The sequence below is a fragment of the Lepidochelys kempii genome, chromosome 8 (assembly GCF_965140265.1).
Source record: "Lepidochelys kempii isolate rLepKem1 chromosome 8, rLepKem1.hap2, whole genome shotgun sequence".
Taxonomy (NCBI): Eukaryota; Metazoa; Chordata; order Testudines; family Cheloniidae; genus Lepidochelys; species Lepidochelys kempii.
This window is the reverse complement of record NC_133263.1, coordinates 87,170,541-87,193,303: the sequence shown is the minus strand read 5'-3', so window position 1 is coordinate 87,193,303 and position 22,763 is coordinate 87,170,541. Positions and strand designations below refer to the sequence as shown.

The following is a 22,763-nucleotide window of genomic DNA, read 5'->3' as shown; positions in this document are numbered from 1 at the left end:
TGCTCCTTCCTTGTGAAAAATGGATGTTGTTTGAAACAACCATTTTCCTATTGAAAACTCTACATGATAGCTGAAAATCAAGCTGTTTCATCTGACTGCTACACCATTAATATCTGTAATAAGAACTTAGATGGCAATTTATTTCATGATAGTGGAGGTAGAATAGAGGGCAGCTTGTGCTGCTTATCAACAGCTGCATTGGCTTTGCAGTGCTGATAATAGTAAATATGTCTTTGGTAAAACAAGCAGGAGTGTCTCTGTAGAGCAATACTCCTTTAGAGTGTAGATATGAGCCAGTAGAAATATATTTAAGTTAATATAAACTGTATAATTTTAACACTTCTGACTTTGAGATGTTTTTGGACTGTTCTACCCTTTAATGCCTACAGAGATCGACGGCGCAGAAGAAGCAGGAGTGGAACAAGGTCACCTAAAAAGCCCAGGTCCCCTAAAAGAAAACTGTCTCGGTCCCCATCTCCAAGAAGGTCAGTGTGCTAGCAGGCCTCTGAATTCAGTTGCTCTGTATCTCTAATTTTCAAAGGGGTGTCTGGGGAGGAAACAGTCCTGGTGCCTGAAATGTTTGAGCTATAGTGGAGGGGTATAGTTTTATCCTTTTCAACCAAGGAATTTCTTGAACTCTGCTGTAAATTCTCCATGAAAGGGAAGTCATGATTGTTGTTCTGGCACTAATAAATGTGTGTGGGAGGGTGTGTTGCATTCTGGAAATAAACTTCATGTCCTGCCTTGCACTGTTTAGAAAATTCCCCACTCTGTCTTTTCACCTCCCTCTCTTGCTTTGAGCTGCGATAGGGAGTTGGCTGGTCGTGATTGTATTCTAAAGGAATACTTAACCTTGGGCTGAACTGATGTTTTGTGATTGTGGTGGTGGCTTAAGCTAGGTTTTTGGCATGAAGGGCTGGTTCTGTGTGAAGGAATTACAGTAAAGTGTTAACCTTAGTTTTTGCAATGTGCAAAGATTGAGCAAGGTACTCTACTGTCATCTTAGACATAAAAAGGAAAAGAAGAAGGATAAAGACAAAGAGAGAAGCAGAGATGAGAGAGAGCGGTCAACGAGCAAGAAGAAAAAAAGCAAAGACAAAGAGAAGGATCGGGAAAGAAAATCCGAGAGTGACAAAGACGTAAAAGTATGTTTAAAAACTTGTTTAGTTTCACTGCCTTTGGTGTAGTATTAACCTTAAACCCATAAGAACCTTGAGGCAAGTTTTACTTTTACTTTTTCATCTCGGCAAAGCAGGTCACAAGGGATTATGATGAAGAAGAACAAGGATATGACAGCGAGAAAGAGAAAAAGGAAGAAAAGAAAGTAGCAGATTCTGCTTCTCCCAAAATAAAGGAATCACCAGTGGATAAGGGAAGTGGAGATTCAGCAAGAGAATCCAAAGTAAATGGGGATGATCATCATGAAGAAGACATGGATATGAGTGACTGAATATTGCCTTTGCAGTGAATGCAGCTGCAGACATGCATCAGTGTCATTCCTGTGTGATTCTTTTATGCTGTACTTGTTAATCCTAAATCTAGATGTATACAGCTCTAATCTATAAATGGTTGTAAAGCTCCTGATATTAATTTACATCAAAAGCTTTATAGTGAGAGGTACTTTGGTTGCCGTTCTTGCTATGGCCAAATTTGGTTTGAGTAGCCAAGTAGGTCTTATTAACTTGGTGCTGCTTCAAGCAAAAGTGAAAAGCTGCATGCATCTACAGCAGGCATGGATTGTTTATGTTGTATGATCTCCTTTAGTAAATTGGCTCACTTATGATAGTGTTTCTAGAGTTTGATTCATTGCAGTAATAGAGCAGTATAGGGAATGCACTGATTGCATGTTAATTGTGGCAGAAACATCCTAAATGTTCTAAGAAAATTCTACAACATATGATGGATCTTTTTAAGGGTCTTAAGTGTGGCTACACAAAATTAATATTCATAGTTACATCTGGAAATAAGCATTCTGATATAAATAGATAATCTTTTTAGCCATGTGGCTATTTTTCGGGGGGTGGGTGGATGGGTTTTGTTTCATTTTGACAAGGTTAAAATGCACTAACCTTTTCGGATGGCTAATGTTGATGGTCTTTTACTCAGTCAATTTAAAATCCATGTCAGGCAGTGGAGAGAGGTATAGTTTAATTCTTAACTACTTCTCTTGGGTCTGGGGAGGTCAAATTTTCTGATGTAGTAATGCAAAATCTCCTGACTTGCCCAGTGTCCAATGATTAGAGGTTGCTTTGTGCAGTTTTCATCACCCAGTTTTTTATTTTTATTGTATTTGTTCATGAGCTAAATATGTTGCAAAAAGAGGTAGTGCATTTTAAAATTGACCTTTGTATGCTTTTAAAAGCAAGTCTACTTGATAATGTACTTTTTACTTGATCTCAAGTTGTATAAACTAATAAATTTGTGTTTACTGTCACTGCAATAGTAATCTTATGCACACAGTGATTCCATGTTATGCAAAGTAGTTAGATGAGCTGTTTTCTTAGTTAAAGACGTTTCAGAGCTTTTACTTTTGTGCAGGTAAAAACAAAAGTGGGCTACAGTCTGTGCCATGTTGATGTACAGTTTCTGAAATTGTTTTACAAGACTTTGATAATAAAACCCTTAAATTTATGCTCATGTTTCTGTAAAACTGTACTTGTATTTATTTACACTATTGAATGTATGAAATTACCTCATTCATTTAGAGTTGACTTTTCCCCCCCTCACCACCTCCTTTAACAGTATCACAGTTTAATTCCATTTCTTTTACTAGTAAATGTAGTGAAGAAAACTGTTAAGCCAGTCTGTCTTTCAGCTCTGAGTTAAGCCTTTTCCCCCTCAGTATAGTATGTATTTTACCTTAGCTGGGGATAAAAAGTAATAGACCTGAATGAACTTAAAGTGTTAAGTACTTTTCAGATATATTTTTCTCATTGTTAAGTATGTATTTTCATTGAAATGTAAACACTTGCACCTTTTATCTTCTCTAGAATGGTGATGGAAGATTAGCAGGAACAGGATAATGAAATGCAAGGGTGTGCATCAGCTATACATCTCTAAAAGCTAACCTATAAAAGAAGGTCCTGAAATGACAGAACAATTCACTGGTTTAAATGAGTAGGTATTGGAATCAAACTAAAATTAGCACAAGTGCTTGCAATTTTTGAGTCTGGTTTTTAAAATTCACTTTTCCACAGACATTTTAAAATGAAACTTGCCATTTAGACATGCGGTGTCATTTTTAGAATTTGTAGAAATGTAACTTTTAAAAAACTGAGTATTTTGTCACTACAGAGAGGTATATGTCAATACAAAGAGTTCTCCTAGCCTTTTGTTTTTAGTTGAGTGAAACAAGCTGATAATCCCCATTAATCAAGAAAAAAAGACATGCATATTGCATCTTCTAATTAAGTTACATTTCCTTCATGTTTGAATTAAATTTACCTTATCTTGCTAGCAAGTACAGAACAAAAAAAAGCCCTCCTGCTTTTATTAAAACATTTGTGGATTATTAACACTATTGCATAAGCATTGACTAATGAGGAGGATCCTGTCCTCAGATAACCAACAAATGTGGTGGGTACAAACTTGGAAAAACACTACACAAATTAAGTTTACACTGTTTTTTTGAAATAGGAGCATTGTGTGTTAGAATTGGTTTGTGTAATATAACTCAAGTGCAAGTGCCTGAAGACACAGTGGAAGTAACAAAGGTTTACAAACTACCATTTACTAATTTACATTCATTCACCAGTGCAATGAGTGAATCCTTCTACCTGTTATAAAATTGAACACAAATACCCTAGTTGCCATTCAGAAATCAGCATGTGCTAAATTCATTTTTCCTCTAGCAGACAACTTTGGGATCATTTTGGCAAATGTTCACTTTTAAATGTAGAATACTTTGAAGTTAGCTTAGATCATATCTTAGTGTGTGGTGGATACCCCTTCATCAGCTGGGGCCAAATATAAATGAGATGTGGCCTAGCAAGCTTTTAATGTCCCCATGCATTCAGGTACACTAGGTCTATGATTGGTGGCAGCTACTCCTGAGCCTTCACTGGTAGCTCCGCCACATGTGAATTGCCCCCACTCCTCTTGATGGAGTGTCAGCTTTGAAGCCTGAGAAATGCTAACATTCAGCATTTTACCAAAATCACTAACTGTGCTTATGTTAATCAGAAAACATACATTCTTCAAGTATATGTCCATATGAGTGCTCCAATGTAGGATGGACAGGCATCCATGCTTTCTCAGGCCTGTGCAGAGCAGCACCTCAAGCCTTCAGATGAGGCATGGACCCACCACCACTCAGTTCCTTCTTTACTGCCTGTGACTTGAGATGAAGCAATTGCTTGTCTAGTGCTTCTCAACTTCCTGCCTTGCTTTGTATTCTGATTTTTGTCCTTATTTCTTTAATGTTATATGGTTGTGTTTAGAAAGGGTTACTCCCATCCCCACCCCCATCTTCCCTTCAGTCCTCTACCATTCTGGTTTGTGCCAAAGACCCAGGGTTCAAGCCCTGACAGACCTGCCCAGAGTGATGGGAATTCAAGCTTGCCTTGTAGTGATGGGAATTCAAGCTCTCCCCTGCCTCAGAGGCACCCATATCCCATCTGCAACTAATGTATGTATGGAGTTTAAAGATGGGTCTCAGAAAGAGGCTAGACTGAAGCATCTTCTACTAGAGTGCTCACTAGCCTCAGGAGGGCTCCACTTTCCACTTGTGTACATCAACCTTAAATTCCTGCACTACCCCATGGCAGCAGCACCTTCAAAGGCTAGAATGTCTAAGAAGACTACTTTCTCCTTCCAGGGTATCCAAGAGGGAGAGGTCACCTCATAAACCCCCCTCTAAGACCTCATATCCCCCAAGGGGTGCAACTAAGGCTCCATCTGAGCCTGGGTACCAAGCCCCTAGTATTGCACAAGAAGCAGCATGGTACTGACATTTCCAGGCACTAAGATCAGGCACAGGCCTCCTCTACATGACACAGGAGAGTTATGTCCCTTACATCAGGGCTTCAAGATCAGAGAAGCTCTTCTACAAGCCTCACCAGTACTGTGCTCACCATCTTTGCAAGGCCAGGTCCCAGCACCAACTCAGTCTTCTGGACATCATAGGCCTCCAGATTTCTTTTCCCAGGGGACTTGTTTATACCAGTGGTACCAGAATCTCTCCTGCTATGGTCCTTTACCATGACCCCTTCCCTGGTACTGCTTAGATTGAACGTTGGCCAGACCTCCAGCCTTCAATACCCATGTCTGATGCTCCCTCCTTCAGCCCAGGGGATGATACTTCTCAGAGTCTGAAGGCCTCCATAGAGGGCTCTTTTTCATCACCTTGCTACTACACCCTAACGAGCCTAATTCAGATCCCCCCCAGACATCCTGGAGACAGCTTATGACTATCCGTGGGGACCCTTCCCCTCTCTATCCCCTCAGTGGGTTTACTAGAATTCCTAGGTCACCTTAGGGAACAATTTTATAAGGGTTCCAACCAGAAAGAGATCCCCAGTACCAGCTGGTACTGTATCATTCACAGGCATTGACTGATAAACCTTGGGTACCCTAGGATCACCATTTGGTACTCCAGTACCTTATGCACCTCAGCACTAGGAGACACCCAGGAGCAGTTCTCCCCCCTCCAAAGGAGGGAAACTCACCCCCATCAGCTAAATCGTTTTCATCCCTGGATGAGGCAGTAATGCCTCCACAACTTTCTTACACCAATGACTCTGGGGCTTTCCAAGACCTCATAAAACATCTGACAGAATCCCTCCGGATCCTATTAGAGGAAGTCTAGGACTCTCACCTGCTCACAGAGACTAGTAAACAAGTGCCATGGTCCAAGCCCTAGCTGTAGGCAGATAAAAAGTACTACATTCCAGCCAAGAAAAGGGAGCATTTATTTTCCCACCCTACTTCTAATTCACTGGCGGGTGGATGTGGCTAATAAAGGGTAGAGGCAGGTCTATTCCAGACCCTCTCCTTATAAGGAGTCCAAAAGTTTAGACTTCCAGGGTAGGACAAGGTACTCCTCGGAAGCTGTCCTATTTTGTGTTGCAAACTACCAGGCCTTGTTGGCAAAATGACTTCAACACATTCTCCTTTTATTTGACATCTGCCAGAGGACCAGATGGAACAATTTCAGGCCATGATTTCAAAGGGCCAGTTATAGCCAGAAACTCCCTCCAAGCTGTTGTAGATATCCCAGACAGCTTCTAGATCCTTAGCCACAGCACTGTGGAGAGCATCCTATTGTCTGGTCTCCCAAGAGGTGCAGATTATAGTTGAAGGTCCTCTTCTCCCCCTCTCCCCTTCGAAGAGCCCAGCTCTTCAACTCTGACATGGATGCCTCCCTACACATACTGAAGGATTTGAGAGCTACCTTACAGTCACTGGATATCTGAGTTACTGCAACAAAAAGATGGTTTGGTAACTATAAATATAACAGCCATTTAGGCCATTCCAGTACACCAAGCAACAGGCTTTCTGAGACCTTCCTACTTTCAAAGGAGGAGATCTGTTCCTCAGAATAGGGGACTACCACTTTCTACAGCAATACCTGCACCTCCCTCTAAGAAATAATTTTGATGTCTCGGTTGAGGGCCTCAACCAAATGTACCTACCTGGATCCTGTGTTGAATGATTCCATTCATCTCCCCTTCGCTCCCCCCCTGAGATCAGCTATCCTACTTCCTCCCTGCCTGAGCACAAAGTACCTCAGACAGATGGATTTTGGAGGTGATCAATGTGGGATACTCCATCCACACTGTCCCTTCATCCGTATTCCTCTTCAGGAACTCCTCTCACAAAGATCTCTTGAAACAAGAGGTCCAGTCTCACGGTTGGGGATGATTGAGCCAATTGCCCCAGAGTTTATCAGAAGAAAGTTCTATTCCAACTATTTCCTAGTTCTCAAAAGGGGTGGAGGATGGAGACTAATCCTCAACCTAAGAAACCTGAACCTCCTTTCCCAGCACTTCAGGATGGTGACGCTAGGCACTATAATCCTGTTCCTAGATTCAGGAGACTTGTTGGTCACCGTCAACCTCTGTGATGCCTGCTTTTGTGTAGCTATCCACCCATCCCACAAACAGTTCCTACGGTTCAATTTAGGTTTAAAAGACTTACCAGTAACAAGTCCTTTCTTTCAGGCTCTTCACAGCATCTATGGTCTTTACAAAGCTTTCAGCAGAGCGGCCCATCTACATCAGTGGGGCATAGAAATCCTCACCTGGATGCTTGGCTCCTCAGGGGTTGATCAGCTGTAGAGATCCAGTCTGCAACCTCCAGGACTCCCTCTTTCAATCTCTAGGCCTCAGCATCAATAAAAAGAATTCTACACTGACACCTGGAGACTAGACTTTATTGGAGCCATTCTAGGCTCCCTAACTGCCAGTGCCTCTTGCCAAAGAGAGATTCTCTATCAGGTTTAATCTTGCCAATACAACATAGCTTGCAAACAATGGCAAGAACCTGCCTACAACTTGTATGCCTCCACATTTGTCATGCCTCATGCAAGACTGCCCCTCAGGTGCCTTCAGATATGACGTAAGGTCAGAGCAAGATCCCAGTCTTTATGTGCAGCATTGCTTAAGCTTTGAAATTGGTGCATGTTCTGTTAGATAGCTAGTTGAGATTTCTATCTTCCAGGATGCCAGAATACACATTCTGACTAGACGCTTCCTTCAGGACCACAAATGGGAGCTCAACAATGCTGTCTTCCTTAGCATCTGCCAGACTTGGGGGTCCCCAGAAGCAGACCTCTGCCACCTAAACATGAAATTCTGTCCTGCTCCAAGGGAAAATGTCTGCAACTCATTGGAAGATACCCTCAACACTGGCCATACCCCTGTATCCTAGTACATACTCACCTGAAGATCTTACTCAGATTGCATCAGGAAAGAGCAAGGGTTTATCCTCGTAGCATCATCCTGTCCAAGACTTGAACCTCCAGCTCAGGCTTCTTCTCCGGAAGGATCTCCTGTCACAGAACTCAGGGACCATGATCCATCCCAACATTCTCTTTAAATCTGAGAGCATGGAACTAACCTGTTCGGAGTTCAGTCAATTATCCTATCTAGCAGGAAACATAGCACTTGCAAAACTTACATTCAACAGAGGAAATGCTTCTACGACTGGTCTTCCATTCACTCTTCTGAAGCCTTAATGGTTCTGCTTTCCAAAATCCTGAACTACCTCTTAGATAAGCCTTGTCTTTAAATCCATGAGCCCAGAGCACATCTGGCTGCTATAACAGCTTTCTTCTCCCCCATTAAAGGCTTCAGTCTTTGCCCATCCTATTACAGCTAGATTCCTACAGTTTGCCTCCTGTACAGAAAGCAGCACCTCCCATGGGACCTCAGTTTGGTTCTCAATGCCCTGAGAAAATCTCCATTTTAACCAGTGGCTACCTGTTCTCTTTCCTGCCTCTCCTATATGGCAGCTCAGCCCTAAGAGCACTGAGCTCTTTCTTCTAGCTCAAGTGATAGCTAGAAGAAAGAGCTCAGTGCTCTTAGGGCTGAGCTGCCATATACCACTTTTTATAAAGACATGGTTACACTGCATCCCCATCCTCATTTGCTCTCAAAGTTCTTTTCAGAATCGCACATCGATAAAAGAGATTCATCTGCCAGCGTTCTACCCAAAACCTCAGTCCTCTAGAGAGGAGACCAGCCTACATAAAATAGATGCCAGAAGGGCCGTTGCCTTCTACCTTGACAGGACTAAGACCTGACAGGCACCTCCTATGCTATTTGTGTTGTTGCGGGGAAGGATGAAGGGTTAACCTATTTCCACTCAGATTGTCAAATTGGATTTCAGGTTGCATCTTAACCTGCTATGAATCAACTGGGATACAGACCTCCCTCACAGAGTGACAGCACGTTCCACTCTAGCTCAGTCCACATCTATCTCTCTCCTGAAGGTGTTTCCATAACTTAAATTTGTAGGCCTGCAACTTCGTTTCCCATTTTTACCTTTGCTAAGAATTACATGATCTTACCTGCGTCCAGGGATACTACCATCTTTGGTGATGCAGTCCTCCAAACTGTCTTGGACTTACCTCCTCAGCAAGATACTGCTTGGGTATCTTCTGTGGTAAAGCAGCCACAGGGACATATACTCAGAGGAGAGTTACATACCTTACAATAACTTGAGTTCTTTGAAATGAGTCCTCCTCCTGCCCTCTTTCCCTTTTAGCTCTGGAGGCTCTGCTTTGCGGTAGTGAAGAAACTGAATGGAAGCAGGTCTGTGCCTCCTTATATGCCCTTGTTTGGAGGCACAAAGTGCTGCTCTGCAAATGTGCAAGCCTGTGGCCACTGCTTTGCATTCTCTGGTTGAGCGTGCCTGGGTGCACATATAGCCTACTGCAGAGCACCCATATAGGGACAAAAATCTCAACGAACTGTTACTTTAAAAGTAAGTAACCTCTCCTTCCCTTCCCCCTAAATCCCTTCTATTCCTGTCCACAAATGAGGACTGAAGAAGAGATGTATTCTTTGTGGTGCCAAAAGTCATGTGCCATTGCATTGAGTAAAGAGCTGTCTTCTGCTTAAAAGAAAGCATAAAGTATACATAAGTGTGTGCAGTGATTCCTCGCGGTAGCTCTGCAAAATTCTCCAGTTGTAATAAAGAGTTAGATTAAAGGCAGGCCTTCATGTCACTTTGACACCTTTGCAGTCCTTATCTGGATAGCATGGAGATTATATTTCGGAATTGCTGCTTGCAATTAAATTGGATGCACCTCAGTATAAGAAAATGGTGTAAGGAGATTATTTCTTGACCTCAAGTGTATATACTTAGTGATATAAAAATTGCAGTAATAACATCCTTAACTTATATTTAATACAATCAACTTGTTCTGTGCATACCTGAGACATTCTGAATAGCACTGATTGAATTTTCCATTAGAACATCTGTAAGAAAATGCCATTTCATTGAAAACAAAACTTGGAACGCTTTGATTTCAGCAGTTTTGTTCGGGGAGGGAGGGTGGGAAGCATTAGCCAATCCAAATGTTTCAAACTCTTGAAATGAAACACTTGCTTTTGTGGGAAATTGTTTCCACTCACATTTGGCTTTGTTTTGAATCCGAAATAGTTCTTGCACAGCTCTAATTCTGAATTAAATATAATTCACCACCAGGAACTGATGTGTAACTGACATTTCCCACATTCTCATTAAGGTAAGAGTATCTCCAACTTGTTCTGCCTTGCCCCTCCCAATAATCAACTCTGTTTATTCAGTGCTGTGCTGAAAAATTGTAAATGGAGTCACTAGTTAATAAAAATGCATATTACAGATAGCCAACATGCAAGGGAGCTATTTACTAACCTTGCACTAACTAGTAAAATATTCAGATTAAGGTCCAACTTTAAGCATTTCAGAATAGTTATAGTTGCACTTTTCACTGCTATTTTAAAAAATACTTCTCATAATTAACATACCTAGGGTTACCATACGTCCGTATTTTCCCAGACATGTCTGGCTTTTTGGGTCTTAAATTGCCATCTGGGAGGAATTTTTAAATATCTAAAAGCGTCCGGGAGTTTGCCATTATTATTTTTCCCCAAAGAAGAGTTGATCATTCAAGAAAGAGAGTGAATGTTGATCACTCAAGAGAGTGCCCGCTTTTTCCCCCTAGCTCCCAGCGTTCATGCCACAAAACAGTTGTTTCACATGGCTCGGAGGGAGCAGGATCGCAGCATGCTCAGGGGAGGAGGTGGGGATTTGGGGGAAGGGGTTGGAATGGGGGCAGGGCAGGGGTAGAACTGGGGGCAGGGCATGAGCAAATACCCCCCCCCCCATGGAGTGTCCTCTTTTTTGAATGTTCAAATATGGTAACCCTAAACATTCCAGCATTTTACCGTAGTGTTTGGCTTGCAAAGGATCATCTTGGTCCCTGCTTTTGCTGCTTTGATGTAAAGCTTGTAAATTGCCTGCTCTGTATGTGTGTGAGGTAACGCCTCTGGCTCCTTTAAGATGTTAAGGAATCAGATAGCCTTTCTCCAAAGTGGTGTTGAAATTTACATCTATAAAGTTTTAAGCAGTGTGACTAAAAATCATTTTTCCTCCTCCGGCACTGTCGCTCTAGTCTTGCAATAAAATGGTTTCCCCTCGACATTCTAGGGTTAAGCTCTACATTTTTAATGTGGGTTTTGAAAAGACCCATTTATAGGCTTCATGTCTTGAAGGCAAAAAATCAAAGGAGAGGTGAGGGGGGACACAAGTCCATGTTCTCTTTCATCCAGATCCATTTTAAATGACATGCTTCCAGTCATTTGTGGGGGCGACACAATTGCATACACCTAATCAGGCTCTGAAAAAAAAATCTGAAAAAATAATGGGAGGCCAGGGTTTCACGTATTAGACTTCACTTTCCATTCACCTACTGTTAAGTGCAGTGGGTTGGACGCAGATCCTACAAACAAACTGACTTCGAGTGGAATTATATCTGCTCAAACTAATACAGGTATTTTCAGGATCTGAACCTTACTTGTGTAGGTAACTTTTATTCTGAATACAGTATAGCAACAAAATTCCACATGAGAGATGGGAAGGAACAGGGTTATATTGAAAACTTCATATTTTATTTAAAAACTGACCAATAAAACATCCTTACAGAATGAGCTGAAGCACTCCAGCTTTTCAACTCAATCCTTGCTCAAACATGTACAAAGTGCCTACAATGTACATATTATGTAAAGTACTGTACAGAGTTATAGTTAAAGTTTTCACATGTTCAGTTTCAGAATCAAACAGCATCTTTTGGTCTTTATTCTAACAGATGATACAACCTAAAAATTACTATTAGTGAAGGTGAGTTAAGAACACAGACCACACAAATAGTAAAATGCAAAAAAGTGACCTTAAGTTTCCATGATAATTACAAATATCTAAAGAAAATAAATGACTCTGCAGCATTACAGGAGATTTGTTAATAAAGTTTAAATAATGTAATCATCCTTGCATGAATTAAAAAATCAAGAACAAGTACATTTAAAAATTGACAGTTGCTTTGAATATATTACCAAACTTAAGGAGGGTTTCCAGGAAAATATCAAGTTTTGTAACCATCTGTTGATAAGTACATATATCAAGAACTGCAGCTATAAAAGTGAATAGAGTGACTGGAACAGCAGCTACTTAAAAATAAAATAAAATGCATTCCCTTTTACCACAAATTAAAGTGGTGTTTTGGAAGACCAGTAAAACTGAGTTTGGTTAAGGAACAGTTCTAGGACTTTGCAAACATTCTGTTTCAGTTTGAGACTTAATGGCTTTTTTTTAATATTCTGAATCAAACATTTCGATCCAGATCCAGATCCAACTGCTAATTTTTAAAAAGTACCTAACATTTAGGCTTTCTTCAGTCTTGCTGTGAGATGCCTCCTCCCCACGCAGTGAGGAATCTTGAAAATTTAAAAGCTTGACTTTCAAATGGACATGGAATTATTCATAACTTGCATCTCTAAATCTTGTGTGTTTTAGAATGTCCATGATAGTGGAAGATGAACATTTTTGTTGTTTTCCCAGCAGTATTAAGCTCTAGTTGATATTATACTAGAAATAGCGTACTTCCAGAAATGTCATGCTTTTTCAAACAAACAATCAGGTAACAGCCTTTTACATTCCAGTGTATCTTTTTGTAACAAATCCCTTTACATGCATATGTAAAGTTTTCAAACTATTACATGACATGTTCATTGTTATGCTGCAGAAGCAAGCTGTGCTGTATGCGTTCTGTAAAAGTATTGTGGCTGCATACTCAAGAGGGGACAAAATTATCCTTTACAGAGCAGGATGGAAACGAAAGAAAGCTATGCCTGTTTACTCCTGCTACACTATAGATGCTGGTCTACAACACCGATCTCCTGTACTCACACATCATCCCTCATTTGCTAAGACTTACGCCTGTGTATTGTTTAGGAAGCCACTCTTCAAAGTGCACATTTCACTAGCTGCGTTTTGAAATTCATCACTGGGAATGTTGAGACAGATTATAGTATCCCCAAAGGATTTGAGATGCAAGCAACTCTGCTAATTCTTACTTAAAATTTGATTGAGGCTGTCACTGGAATCTAATAGCAACTGGTCTGAAACAAAAGCTGGTTACAGTCAAATGATTCCTAATTGTGTATCAGGAAACATATTAATGAATGTAAGGCTTGATCCAAAGCGCATTGATATCATGTTTCCATAGACCGCAATGAGTTTTAAATCAAACAGTTCATTAGAGGAAAAGGTAGTCCTCTCTTCAGGCCCACTACTGATCTCACCACAGGTGGATTGTACCCTCTATTTTGTCTCAAGGCTTATTTAATGCCCCCGCACCCACCCCAAATAATCCAATTATATTGCCTTTAATATAAAACTCAGCTTCCAGCATCTCTTCCTATGGATGCAGCTTTTATGATACAGGTTTGTGCATTGGTTTGGTTTTTTACATCAAAGTACTAATTCCTTTCTTGTAATACTAAGAAAGATTTGATCAACTATTGATGTCTGTCATTGAGAAATATCCCAATTTGTCTTTGCAGAAATTGCCACACAGTTAAGTTCTGAGGTGTATCCATTAGTTTCAGAAATACAAATATTGTAGGAACAGGTTTAGGATTTGTCACCCATGCTGGACTGACAGTACTGGATACTGAAGCCCTCTCACCATTTATCCTTAGAACAGTTATAGCTAGAGTAGCAGTGTAAGTTCCTACAGTAGGCCCTATGGAAGCTTAACCTTGACCTACAGCACTGACAAGATAATTCTGTCTCCATCTACATAATTGTGTCTCTCTCACTGCTAAGGATTTCAGCTGATGCCAAGGGAGGATGCAAGGTAGGTACCAATTCATGTAATCAATGTCAAACCTGAGGGACTCATAATTAGCTGGAAGAACAATTCACTCCTACTAAATGTTCAACAGCTGTGACTGGTTAGGTACTTTGGGAATAACTACAACAATTTTACAATTCACTAGTGCTTTTTATTTTCATTCAGAACTGATTGATTTCTCTCTCGTGTATCGGTCACCAATCTGCAATGTAGACAGGCAAGTGTTAACCTTTTACAGGTTTAAAACACTACTGGAATGAAGCAACCATCCTTCTTTCCTCCTGTCAGTCCATTTAGGCAACTGCTATTGAGGGTGAGACGATGGATAAACTGTGGATATTGTAATTCCCTAGGGCAGCCTCTTTGGATTTTATATAGACAGGGGCCAATGCCCTTTGAAAGAATTCTACTTTAACCATTTCGCAATAAAATCAATGTGGTTGACAAGTCTGCTTTTACTGTATCATGATTTAGCTATCTTATTTCATCGTCCACCTGATTAGTAAGATTGGTTACCTTTACTAAGCACTGATGGTTCATTATAGATATTAAAGTTTAACATTTACTGTGTTGATTTCTACTAAAAGTAGTTTAGCTCAGGTGCACAAAACAATTTTGAAAATTTACATTTCTGTACACTTGCACCACAGCACATACAAACAAACAGCCAGCTGCACACATTCTTTCTAGCAAAATAAAGCTAGATTACCTTCAAATTTAGGACAGTGGAATGAATACGTTAAAGAAGCCAAAACAATTCCTGATTTTAAAGCCTATTTTAAAAAATAAACAAACATACTCCATTATATGGCAAGGGAAGTTACACCCTTAGTAGTGGAAAAGTGCACGTTTTAAATTTTTCCATTGTGAGTCCTATTAAATGTGCCCTACAATTACACTAGGTTTTCAAGAAATAAGTTTTATTTCACTTAGCCTCTTTAACGTCTGAGATTGTGTCTTAATGCATCCAATATGTTCCAGTGTGCTGCTCCACATCAATATAAGATAGGTGCACATCAACCAGGGTATTATGGAGCAAGTCTCCTAACCAAGAGTAAAATAATGCAAGTGATGCAATTTCTAGGTAGATAAAGAATCTCCAAGAATGCTAATCAACACCATACCCATGAACACAGCAACGATTTTTAAACCAGTAGAGGGGTGAGAGGGAGGGAGTATTTGCAAATTCTTTGAAAGGAAAATTAGTAAACAACTTGCAGTGAAAAAATTAACAGTTCAGATAAAAACACAAATAGCACCACAATGGATTGCACTAAGGTGCTAAAGGAGGTACCTTATTCCCTGCAGAGTGAATGCTATTTCTGAAGTGTATTGCAATCTGTAAATGCAATTGTGTAACGGTTACCATTTGGTTCATTCATCTACAGAAAATGCATTCCTTCTAATATACGTTCAACTAACATTCAAATTACTGAACTATACATAATGTTACATAGTTTACAATTTATGGAAACAGCTTGAAAGAATATTATAAGGTCACCTTGTATAAAATGGGATGTTTAAAGGGCTAATATCCAGCTAAGACATTTCAGTTTTTGCGCTAATGGTCCAAGAGTGCTTTTTGTATCACCAAGAACAAACGTAAAAAATTTATAAACAAGTGACAGTCCTCACAGCTGTTAAAATATCCTTAGAGTCACTGAGGTGTCAAACTATTTCACTTGCAGCACTGTATGTATAAAAGTGTAAATGACACATCAGGAGACTTGCTGTAATTCAGATACTAGATTAGATGACCATTATAGTCAATTTCAGTACATCAGTCATACGTGTGTTCCCTTTTCTTCTGGATCATTTAAAAAAAGTTTCTCTCTTCCATTTTGACCCATTTCTATATCTGTGGGCTATTTGCATACACTTGCTTTCTCTGGGGTATGCTGGTATTGTTATTAACTTTCCAGTAAATCAGAGATCAGGAAAACGGCTGGGGTCCTCCTTATAGTCATCAGGAATAGTGAAGATGGATTCGTCAAACTCATCATAGCGAAACTCCTGAAACGTCACAGTGGCCGTGATGGTGGGAAACACAGGTATATCTGGAGAGAGCAGAGTGGCACAGTAAAGAGCAAAGAGACAAAGGGTTACACAGTTATTACATTATCAACTGGTTTAATAAAGTGTATCATATTCTTGTGATTAGGGAATCTAGTTTTATGTTTCTGAATTTATTAAATATTTCGAACACATTACTGGCTTGTCTAATGAAAATTAATCCAGAATAAGGCAGAGTGTGAACTGAAAGCAGATTAACTATTCCTGATAAAATAGAGTAGATTAATCTGAAATATTGCACTCTTACTGCAGAATAAGAACATCCCACACATGGAGTCAATCAGGAATAGCCACTCCTTGTGTAGAAAAGCCCTGAATGACTTGCAAAGCTCTAGAGGTTTGGTTCAGATGACAACCAAATTCCCAGTGCTTTGAATAAACATCTGAATTTATTAGATGAGCAAAATTGTGCTGGAAATCTCAATAAGAGGCTCTTGCAATATTCAGGTTCTGGTCTCAGGTGGACAAAATGAGTGCACAGGTGCCAGAATGGTTAAATAAAATTTCAAACATCAAGATGACTCTGCCCAAAATTTAAACTAAGTCTTAGAGGTGGGCAAATCAGTCTGGATTAAAACAAAAAAAAAAACCTAAATAGTATTTAAAAGCTATGGACAAATTGGCACAAGCAGTTCCCAATGAATACTGTGGGGTTGTGATGTGTAACAGAAGGTAGGATTTGGTGTATTAAAAAAAAAAGTTCAAATACACCACCACCCGGGTTTATAATAAATAACCCTAGAGCACCAGAGACCGTTTATTCTTGGATTTTTGCTGCTATTTGCGTGGGTGGGTTTGCTTCTTTATGGCCTAAGGTTTTGCTGTGGTTATCTGTCCATGCAAATTAGCAAATATGTTTTATCCCTCTGTTGCCAGAAACTGGAAACCTGCATGTAGTTTCTCATAGCTGATTTACAGCAATCACTGGGTGCAAGAAATAGTAAATGTGGAATATATTCTGAACAATCCTTGAAGAGAAAAAAAAATTAGCCATATGAGGATGTAGGGTTAGGGGTCCTGGCAACAGTCCTGATTAGAATCAGAATTTTCACAGGACGAACATTAACAAAAGTGTATTCCTTTACTCAAGGACAAGGTCATCCCTCAATTCAAGTGATCTGCAGCTTCCCTGGGAGCACCACACCATGCAGTCTTCACTTCAGAATGAGCCCCAGCACTAGGAAAGGGTAATTTTTTATAATCTGGAGCTTCCACTATTTGATCAAGCCCTTTAGTGACTAGTAAAGCAAGTGACTTCTTTGTTGTTGACTCTTCTAATCCCAGCTATAAATATTCCTCAGTCTTTCACTAATCTAATAGGATTCTGTTTCTTCCATTCACCAAGGACTAGACTATACTCCTCTAAACGCTGTGGCAGCCTATTGTAGCAGAGAATTAAGTTTCCTTTATATAACCAAAAATCAACAGTTTTACACAAATTTAGTCATTTCAATTAAACACCTCCACTTCTTGGGAATGGAGGATCTTAACAGAAGCTGAAAGTCACCTTACCTAGCTTTACAGGAAAGCCTGGTGGAAGCTTCATCTGAACGAATTCTCTAAGTTTGTTAAAGTGCTTGAAGGGTGCAATTACTTCTAAAACATTCAATAATCTGAAAAGAAAAGTGCATTTTTATTAGAAGCTCTTCACTTTTGCCAGCTTCATTTTTGTTCCAAGAAAATTTAAACTGATGCAATGGATAAGTAACTAAAAGTTAAGGGACTGAAAATTAGTGCTCTAAGTTCTGTTATATATACACACGCACCACACACCCATCACTCCTGTGATGAGAGCATTGGTGCTTTGACTTAAGTCTTAGTGACAGTTTTAAAGTCCAATTTCTAGTAATCCACATCTTAACATATGGCATGTAATAAAGTGGGTATGAAAGCTTTTGTTTCTAGCCTTGGTGAATCATGAGAAATTGGATCTTAAAATCATGTTGCCAATTACTATTCTTCCCTTCTCCCAACACTTCAAAAGTTGAATTCTAACATTAATCTGGCATCATTTATATGGAGACCTAGAACTAGGAACCTAAGCTTTAAACTATCACAAAGCTTAAATACTTAGCTTTCACCCATTATTGTCTCACTCACTACCTGTATTCAATATCAGCTGCTAAAAAAACCTGAAGCTGCAGAAAGTGGGGAGAAGTGAGGGGCGGCGTGTGGGCAGTATGGACCAATCTGGAAAAGGTAAAGGCTATTTACAGATTGGGTTTCATCCCATTAATATTTTTCCATATTCACTGATCATTGCTTTGTACAAATATCTGTCGTTTTAGAAGAGCTAACTCACTCCACTGTGGATTTCTGAGCGAAAGTTTGAGAGAATGAGTCAAACTGCTGTTGATAGCATAAACCATTCCTGTTTTCTTGTCCAAGAGGCAGTACAAGAAGTCAATGACGTTAAGGGGGAAAGAATCAGAAAAATAAACATGCATACACCTAAGTGGAATACATGTCTGCATCCACATCTCAAAAAAACAGTTGCAGTACAAGTAACGTAACTGTTTAATTCCACCACATATGAATGTTTACAGACAACTCTGACTTACGATTCAATTCCCAAGGGAAATTCCTGGCTCATGGCTATTGTGGCTTTAAATGTTTTCTTGCTTTCTTTGCACACCAGCTCTCTACCCAAGTGAGGAGCTCTTTAAACAAATAAACAAATAGTTAAAAACACTTGTCAATGGGATGTTTGTTTTTATGAAATAAATAAGTCAGACCTTAAAAAGAGTTAAGATGTGAAAAACATTATTTATGTTTAAGAGAATTAATATGAAATAAGAGCTGCACCTAGGAGAGAAAAGGACAGCATCTTAATTTAGCTTACCATAAGTTCTGGGGAATTCACAGAAAAGCAACAAAAACAATTAAGTAGCTGACATGAAAAAAAAAATTAAAATAGCTGAATACGGATAGGTTGTGCTAAATGAGAACTATGGGGGAAGACATGAAAACCAGCTAAGATCGTATGGGAAAGTGTTTAGGGTTGTCCATGGGAGTATAAACAAGAAATGCCATAATGAACTTGGACAGGAAGAGTTTAGATAGAATATAAGATTCCTGCTACGAGATCCATCAGACAGTACAATGGGCTCACAACAGAAGCCATGGAAGTTCTTTTGCGGTAGTCGTTTAAAAACAGAATGGATGAAACACTGGAGAACACAACATAGAACACAATTTTGTACTGGAACAGGACAGATAGAAAATAACAGGCCTTTTCTATCTTTAAGTTATATTCATTGGAAATACAGATTAGACATTCATATCCTCTCATGTTTGTACTTTTGAACATGATTTATGTTTGGAATATGCAAAAAAAAAATCTAACGTTTAATCATATTCTTTCCCCATATTAATAGATAAGTGTGTGCGCGCAATTATTCATATCCTTCCTTATATACTTACTTCTGCTACACCTCTAAATGTAGTTAATACCTAAACAAAATCAAGATGTTCATGTCTTATTGAATAATCACATATTGTAAACCTTGCTCTGTATATCACCCTTACTGTTCTTCTAACATCTGAATATGTATTGTGAACTCTTTGGAACAAGGTCTGTATCTTTACTAGTTTTTGTGAAGCAACTAGGACACTTTTGGGTGCTCAAACATCAAATTACGGAAAGTCTAATCCTAGGAAAAACAATTTTTACTCAGCTGCTGAATTTACACAATCTAAACTACAGTTAACTAGTATAAGAGGCAACAAGTAGCTAACTATGGTGTTAGATGAGGACTGCATTTTACACAAAACATGGCTGCTACTGAGCAGTTTCACACATTGTTTCAGAAAATGTGTGCTTCTGGATGTAAATAATGCGTTTGGTCATAAGCTATTTATTACATCTTGCCTGAAGTCAAAACTCAGGTCTATTAATTGGTGCTAGCAATTAATTTGATACTACCTTAAGCATAAATAGGATTGTTGTACATAGAAAGCTTTACTAAAATGTGTTAAACACAGAGCTTAATTTTTTAAGTGTTTAAAGTTTAGGCTTCAGATATCAAGTAGACCACAATCTTACAAAATATTGCTGTATTTTCAGTTAATTGCAGTGCAAGATTATATTGTCAAATTATTTATATCTTTACTGCTACACAACCCCTTTTTTACTCACGCCAGCCTTGTGAAAAGTGTGTTTTACAGGCCAAGGCAAGAAAAATACAGATGCTATGGAGCTGTAAAAACATAAGCTAAAGAAGGAAAGTATCTACAGCTAAAGACTCCTTGTCTTTAAAAGAAACTGATATACTTACTTTCCATTTTCAGCAGATATGTATTCTTCCCATGTAATTGTGTTGGGTGGAGGTGGAGTAAGGGACTGTCGTCTGACAGGCTGTTAAGGAAAAACAAGTGGTCACTAGCTGTAAAATATTAAGTTATTGCATGGTACTATATGCTTAAAAGATAAAATTTCACTTTTCAGTCTATAAAACGCATCACTTCACCCCATCCAGTATGAAGCTAGCCAAGTTTAACCGTTTCACCTAATATCTCCACTTCCTTCTCTTCTCTCCCATGATTTTTAACTTTGCATGTGGACACTTGGCTCCAAGCACTAATTCACACAGAAGTCTGCTATTTTAGTGCTGCAATAATCACGAACATCAGGATGACAAGTGACAGGAAAGAAGAGACTGATGGAAATTATGGCTAATGTATACTACAAATAAAATCTTTATGCTGATTGTTCTCATAATACACCTTTTCCTCTTTAAAATAAAAAGTACCCTTTAAACTAGATGTTTGGACAATGCTATCATAGGATATTCTTAAAAATAATCCAAAGACTTTAACTTTAAAAAACGACATTGAGGAGAGACTCCTGTACGTCAAGAAGATACTGCATAAAGAATTATTTGGGATTCCAAGAGCTGGTAAAACAAGGAGATATGTTCCCTCTCCGGCACTGATCCCTGGCGCTAGCAGAGGACCAGTACTGACCCGTGGCACCGGGCCTTCATCCTCAATAACCGGCACCAGATACCCACTACTGGTCCCCATTGCCTGATCCCAGGCACAGGTCCCCAGTGAGATTGTCCCAGCACCAGTCCCCCACCTTGTCACGGCACCAGCCGTCGGTGCATGGGCTCTCTGCACTGCCGTGGTCCTCACAATTGGGATCTGCTTCCTCCGAGTCTGATGCCGACTTGTACTAATCGAGGCGCATTCGACATAGGTCCGAGAGGCAATGAAGGAGGGAACCACCGGCCTGGCAGCCACAGTGGCCCCCTGTGCTTATCATCAGGCCCAGGGTACCTTTTAAAGGGGGTCAAGATCAGTAGCATCGGAACACCGGCCACCTGACACTCTTAGGGACAGGCCTATGCCTCAGGGATCCGAGGCCATTCTGTCCCAACCATCCCTTCAGGCTCCAGTCCTGGCAGAGGCGACCCCAACACGGAACCAGCCACAGAGTCAGGCTACAGCGTCCCAGGCTGTAATCGTCACAGGGGCTTGCACCGACCAAGAGGAGGTCAGGGACCTGAAGGAGCAGGAAGACCCAATACCCCCTCTGGCCACCTCATCATCTTCCCCTGATGAAGCTGTGGCAGGGGCATCAGCTTCGGGCCCTCCTCCGATTGACCATAGGGCACATTAGGACCTTCTTAGGTCGACTGCCCGCAACTTGGGGTTGCAAACAGAGGAGGTGGTCGAGCTGAGGACCCCATGGTGGATACTCTCACTCCCGAACGTCCATCACGGGTAGCTCTGCCTTTGATCAAAACTGCTCAAAACAATATAAAGACCCTATGGCAGACCCCGGCCTAAATTCCACTGACTGCCAAAAGTGTGGAGCACAAATACTTTGTCACTTCAGGGCTATGAATACTTATTCTCACACCTACAGCCATGCTCTTTGGTTGTGTCAGAGGTTAATGAGAAAGAGCGTCAGGGATAGCAAGGACCAGCCCCCAAATCTAAGGAGGCAAAAAGGATGGACCTATTTGGTAGAAAGGTCTACGCCACTTTGGGCCTCCAGCTGAGGATAGCTAACCAGCAAGCTATCCTCAGTAGGTATAACTTCAATTCATGGTCCTCCATGTTGAAGTTCAAAGAACTGATCCCTGCGGATTCTAGGGCTGAATTCTCCGCCATCATAGGAGGAAGGGAAGGCGGTAGCGTGGACCTCTCTGCAGGCTTCCCTAGACTCGGATTCAACCACCCATATCCTCTCCTCCAGCATAGCCATGAGGAGAACATCATGCCTTCAAGCATCTGGGCTACCCCCAGAAGTGCAGCAAACACTGCAGGACCTTTCCTTCGAGGGCGTGGGGCTCCTTTCTGAGCAGACAGACTGTAAGCTGCACAGCCTGAAAGACTCCAGGGCGACCATGAAGTCATTGGGAATGCATACGCTGGCAACCCAATGCAAACACTTTAAGAACCAACCAAAACAACAACACTCATACCCTCCTTGGCCAAGGCAGGATTTTTATAGATGAAGGGGCAGGAATGGCAAGCGGAAACCTTCCAACCCCCCTTTGGGGCAAGGTCATGGCCAGTCTAAGCCTTCATCAGGCTCTAAACAGGCCTTTTGAAGATGCGCCTGAGGACGGCGCACGTGCCACACCACCGGACCCTTACCCATGTTTTCTGAATGGTCTATCCCACTTCCACCGTGCTTGGTCCCAAACATTAGACTGCTGGGTTCTTCGTTATTCTCTCCACTTCTGCTCCTCCTCTCCCTCCCAACTCCCTTCCCCGTCCCTCTTCAGGGACCCCTCTCATGAGCAACTCCTTATGGAGGAGGTGCAATTGCTCCTCACCATAGGGGCAGTGGAAGAGGTTCCTCAGGAGCTAAGGGGCAAGGGTTTCTACTCTTGTT

At 40.5% G+C, this 22,763-nt stretch overlaps 2 protein-coding genes across 7 annotated transcripts in view; one reads left to right on the top strand and one right to left on the bottom strand.

Annotated features, from left to right (window-relative positions):
- The window catches only part of SRSF11 (serine and arginine rich splicing factor 11), a 49,062-nt gene extending 38,533 nt beyond the window's left edge, over positions 1–10,529 (top strand). Inside the window, exons 10-13 of one of the 4 annotated variants that reach the window (XR_012160447.1) lie at positions 390–485; positions 1,007–1,145; positions 2,991–3,117; positions 10,153–10,529. Coding sequence is in view for 2 of the 4 variants with exons in the window: in XM_073357357.1 (XP_073213458.1) it covers positions 390–485; positions 1,007–1,145; positions 1,253–1,450 (433 nt within the window). In the remaining 2 variants the exon portion in view is untranslated. Of the gene's footprint in view, positions 1–389; positions 486–1,006; positions 1,146–1,252; positions 2,632–2,990; positions 3,118–10,107 lie in introns of those variants that run through there. The other 3 variants (XR_012160446.1, XM_073357358.1, XM_073357357.1) reach the window with 3 other exon arrangements.
- A 1,046-nt stretch (positions 10,530–11,575) lies between these two features.
- Positions 11,576–22,763, bottom strand: part of ANKRD13C (ankyrin repeat domain 13C) — a 50,222-nt gene continuing 39,034 nt past the window's right edge. For 2 of the 3 annotated variants that reach the window (XM_073357354.1, XM_073357355.1), the window contains 4 exons: positions 20,191–20,270; positions 18,475–18,573; positions 17,426–17,526; positions 11,576–15,897 (listed from right to left, as the gene is read on the bottom strand). In XM_073357354.1, coding sequence (XP_073213455.1) covers positions 15,767–15,897; positions 17,426–17,526; positions 18,475–18,573; positions 20,191–20,270 — 411 coding nt within the window. In that variant the 3' untranslated portion in view covers positions 11,576–15,766. The remainder of the gene's footprint in view (positions 15,898–17,425; positions 17,527–18,474; positions 18,574–20,190; positions 20,271–22,763) is intronic. The other variant, XM_073357356.1, reaches the window with a different exon arrangement.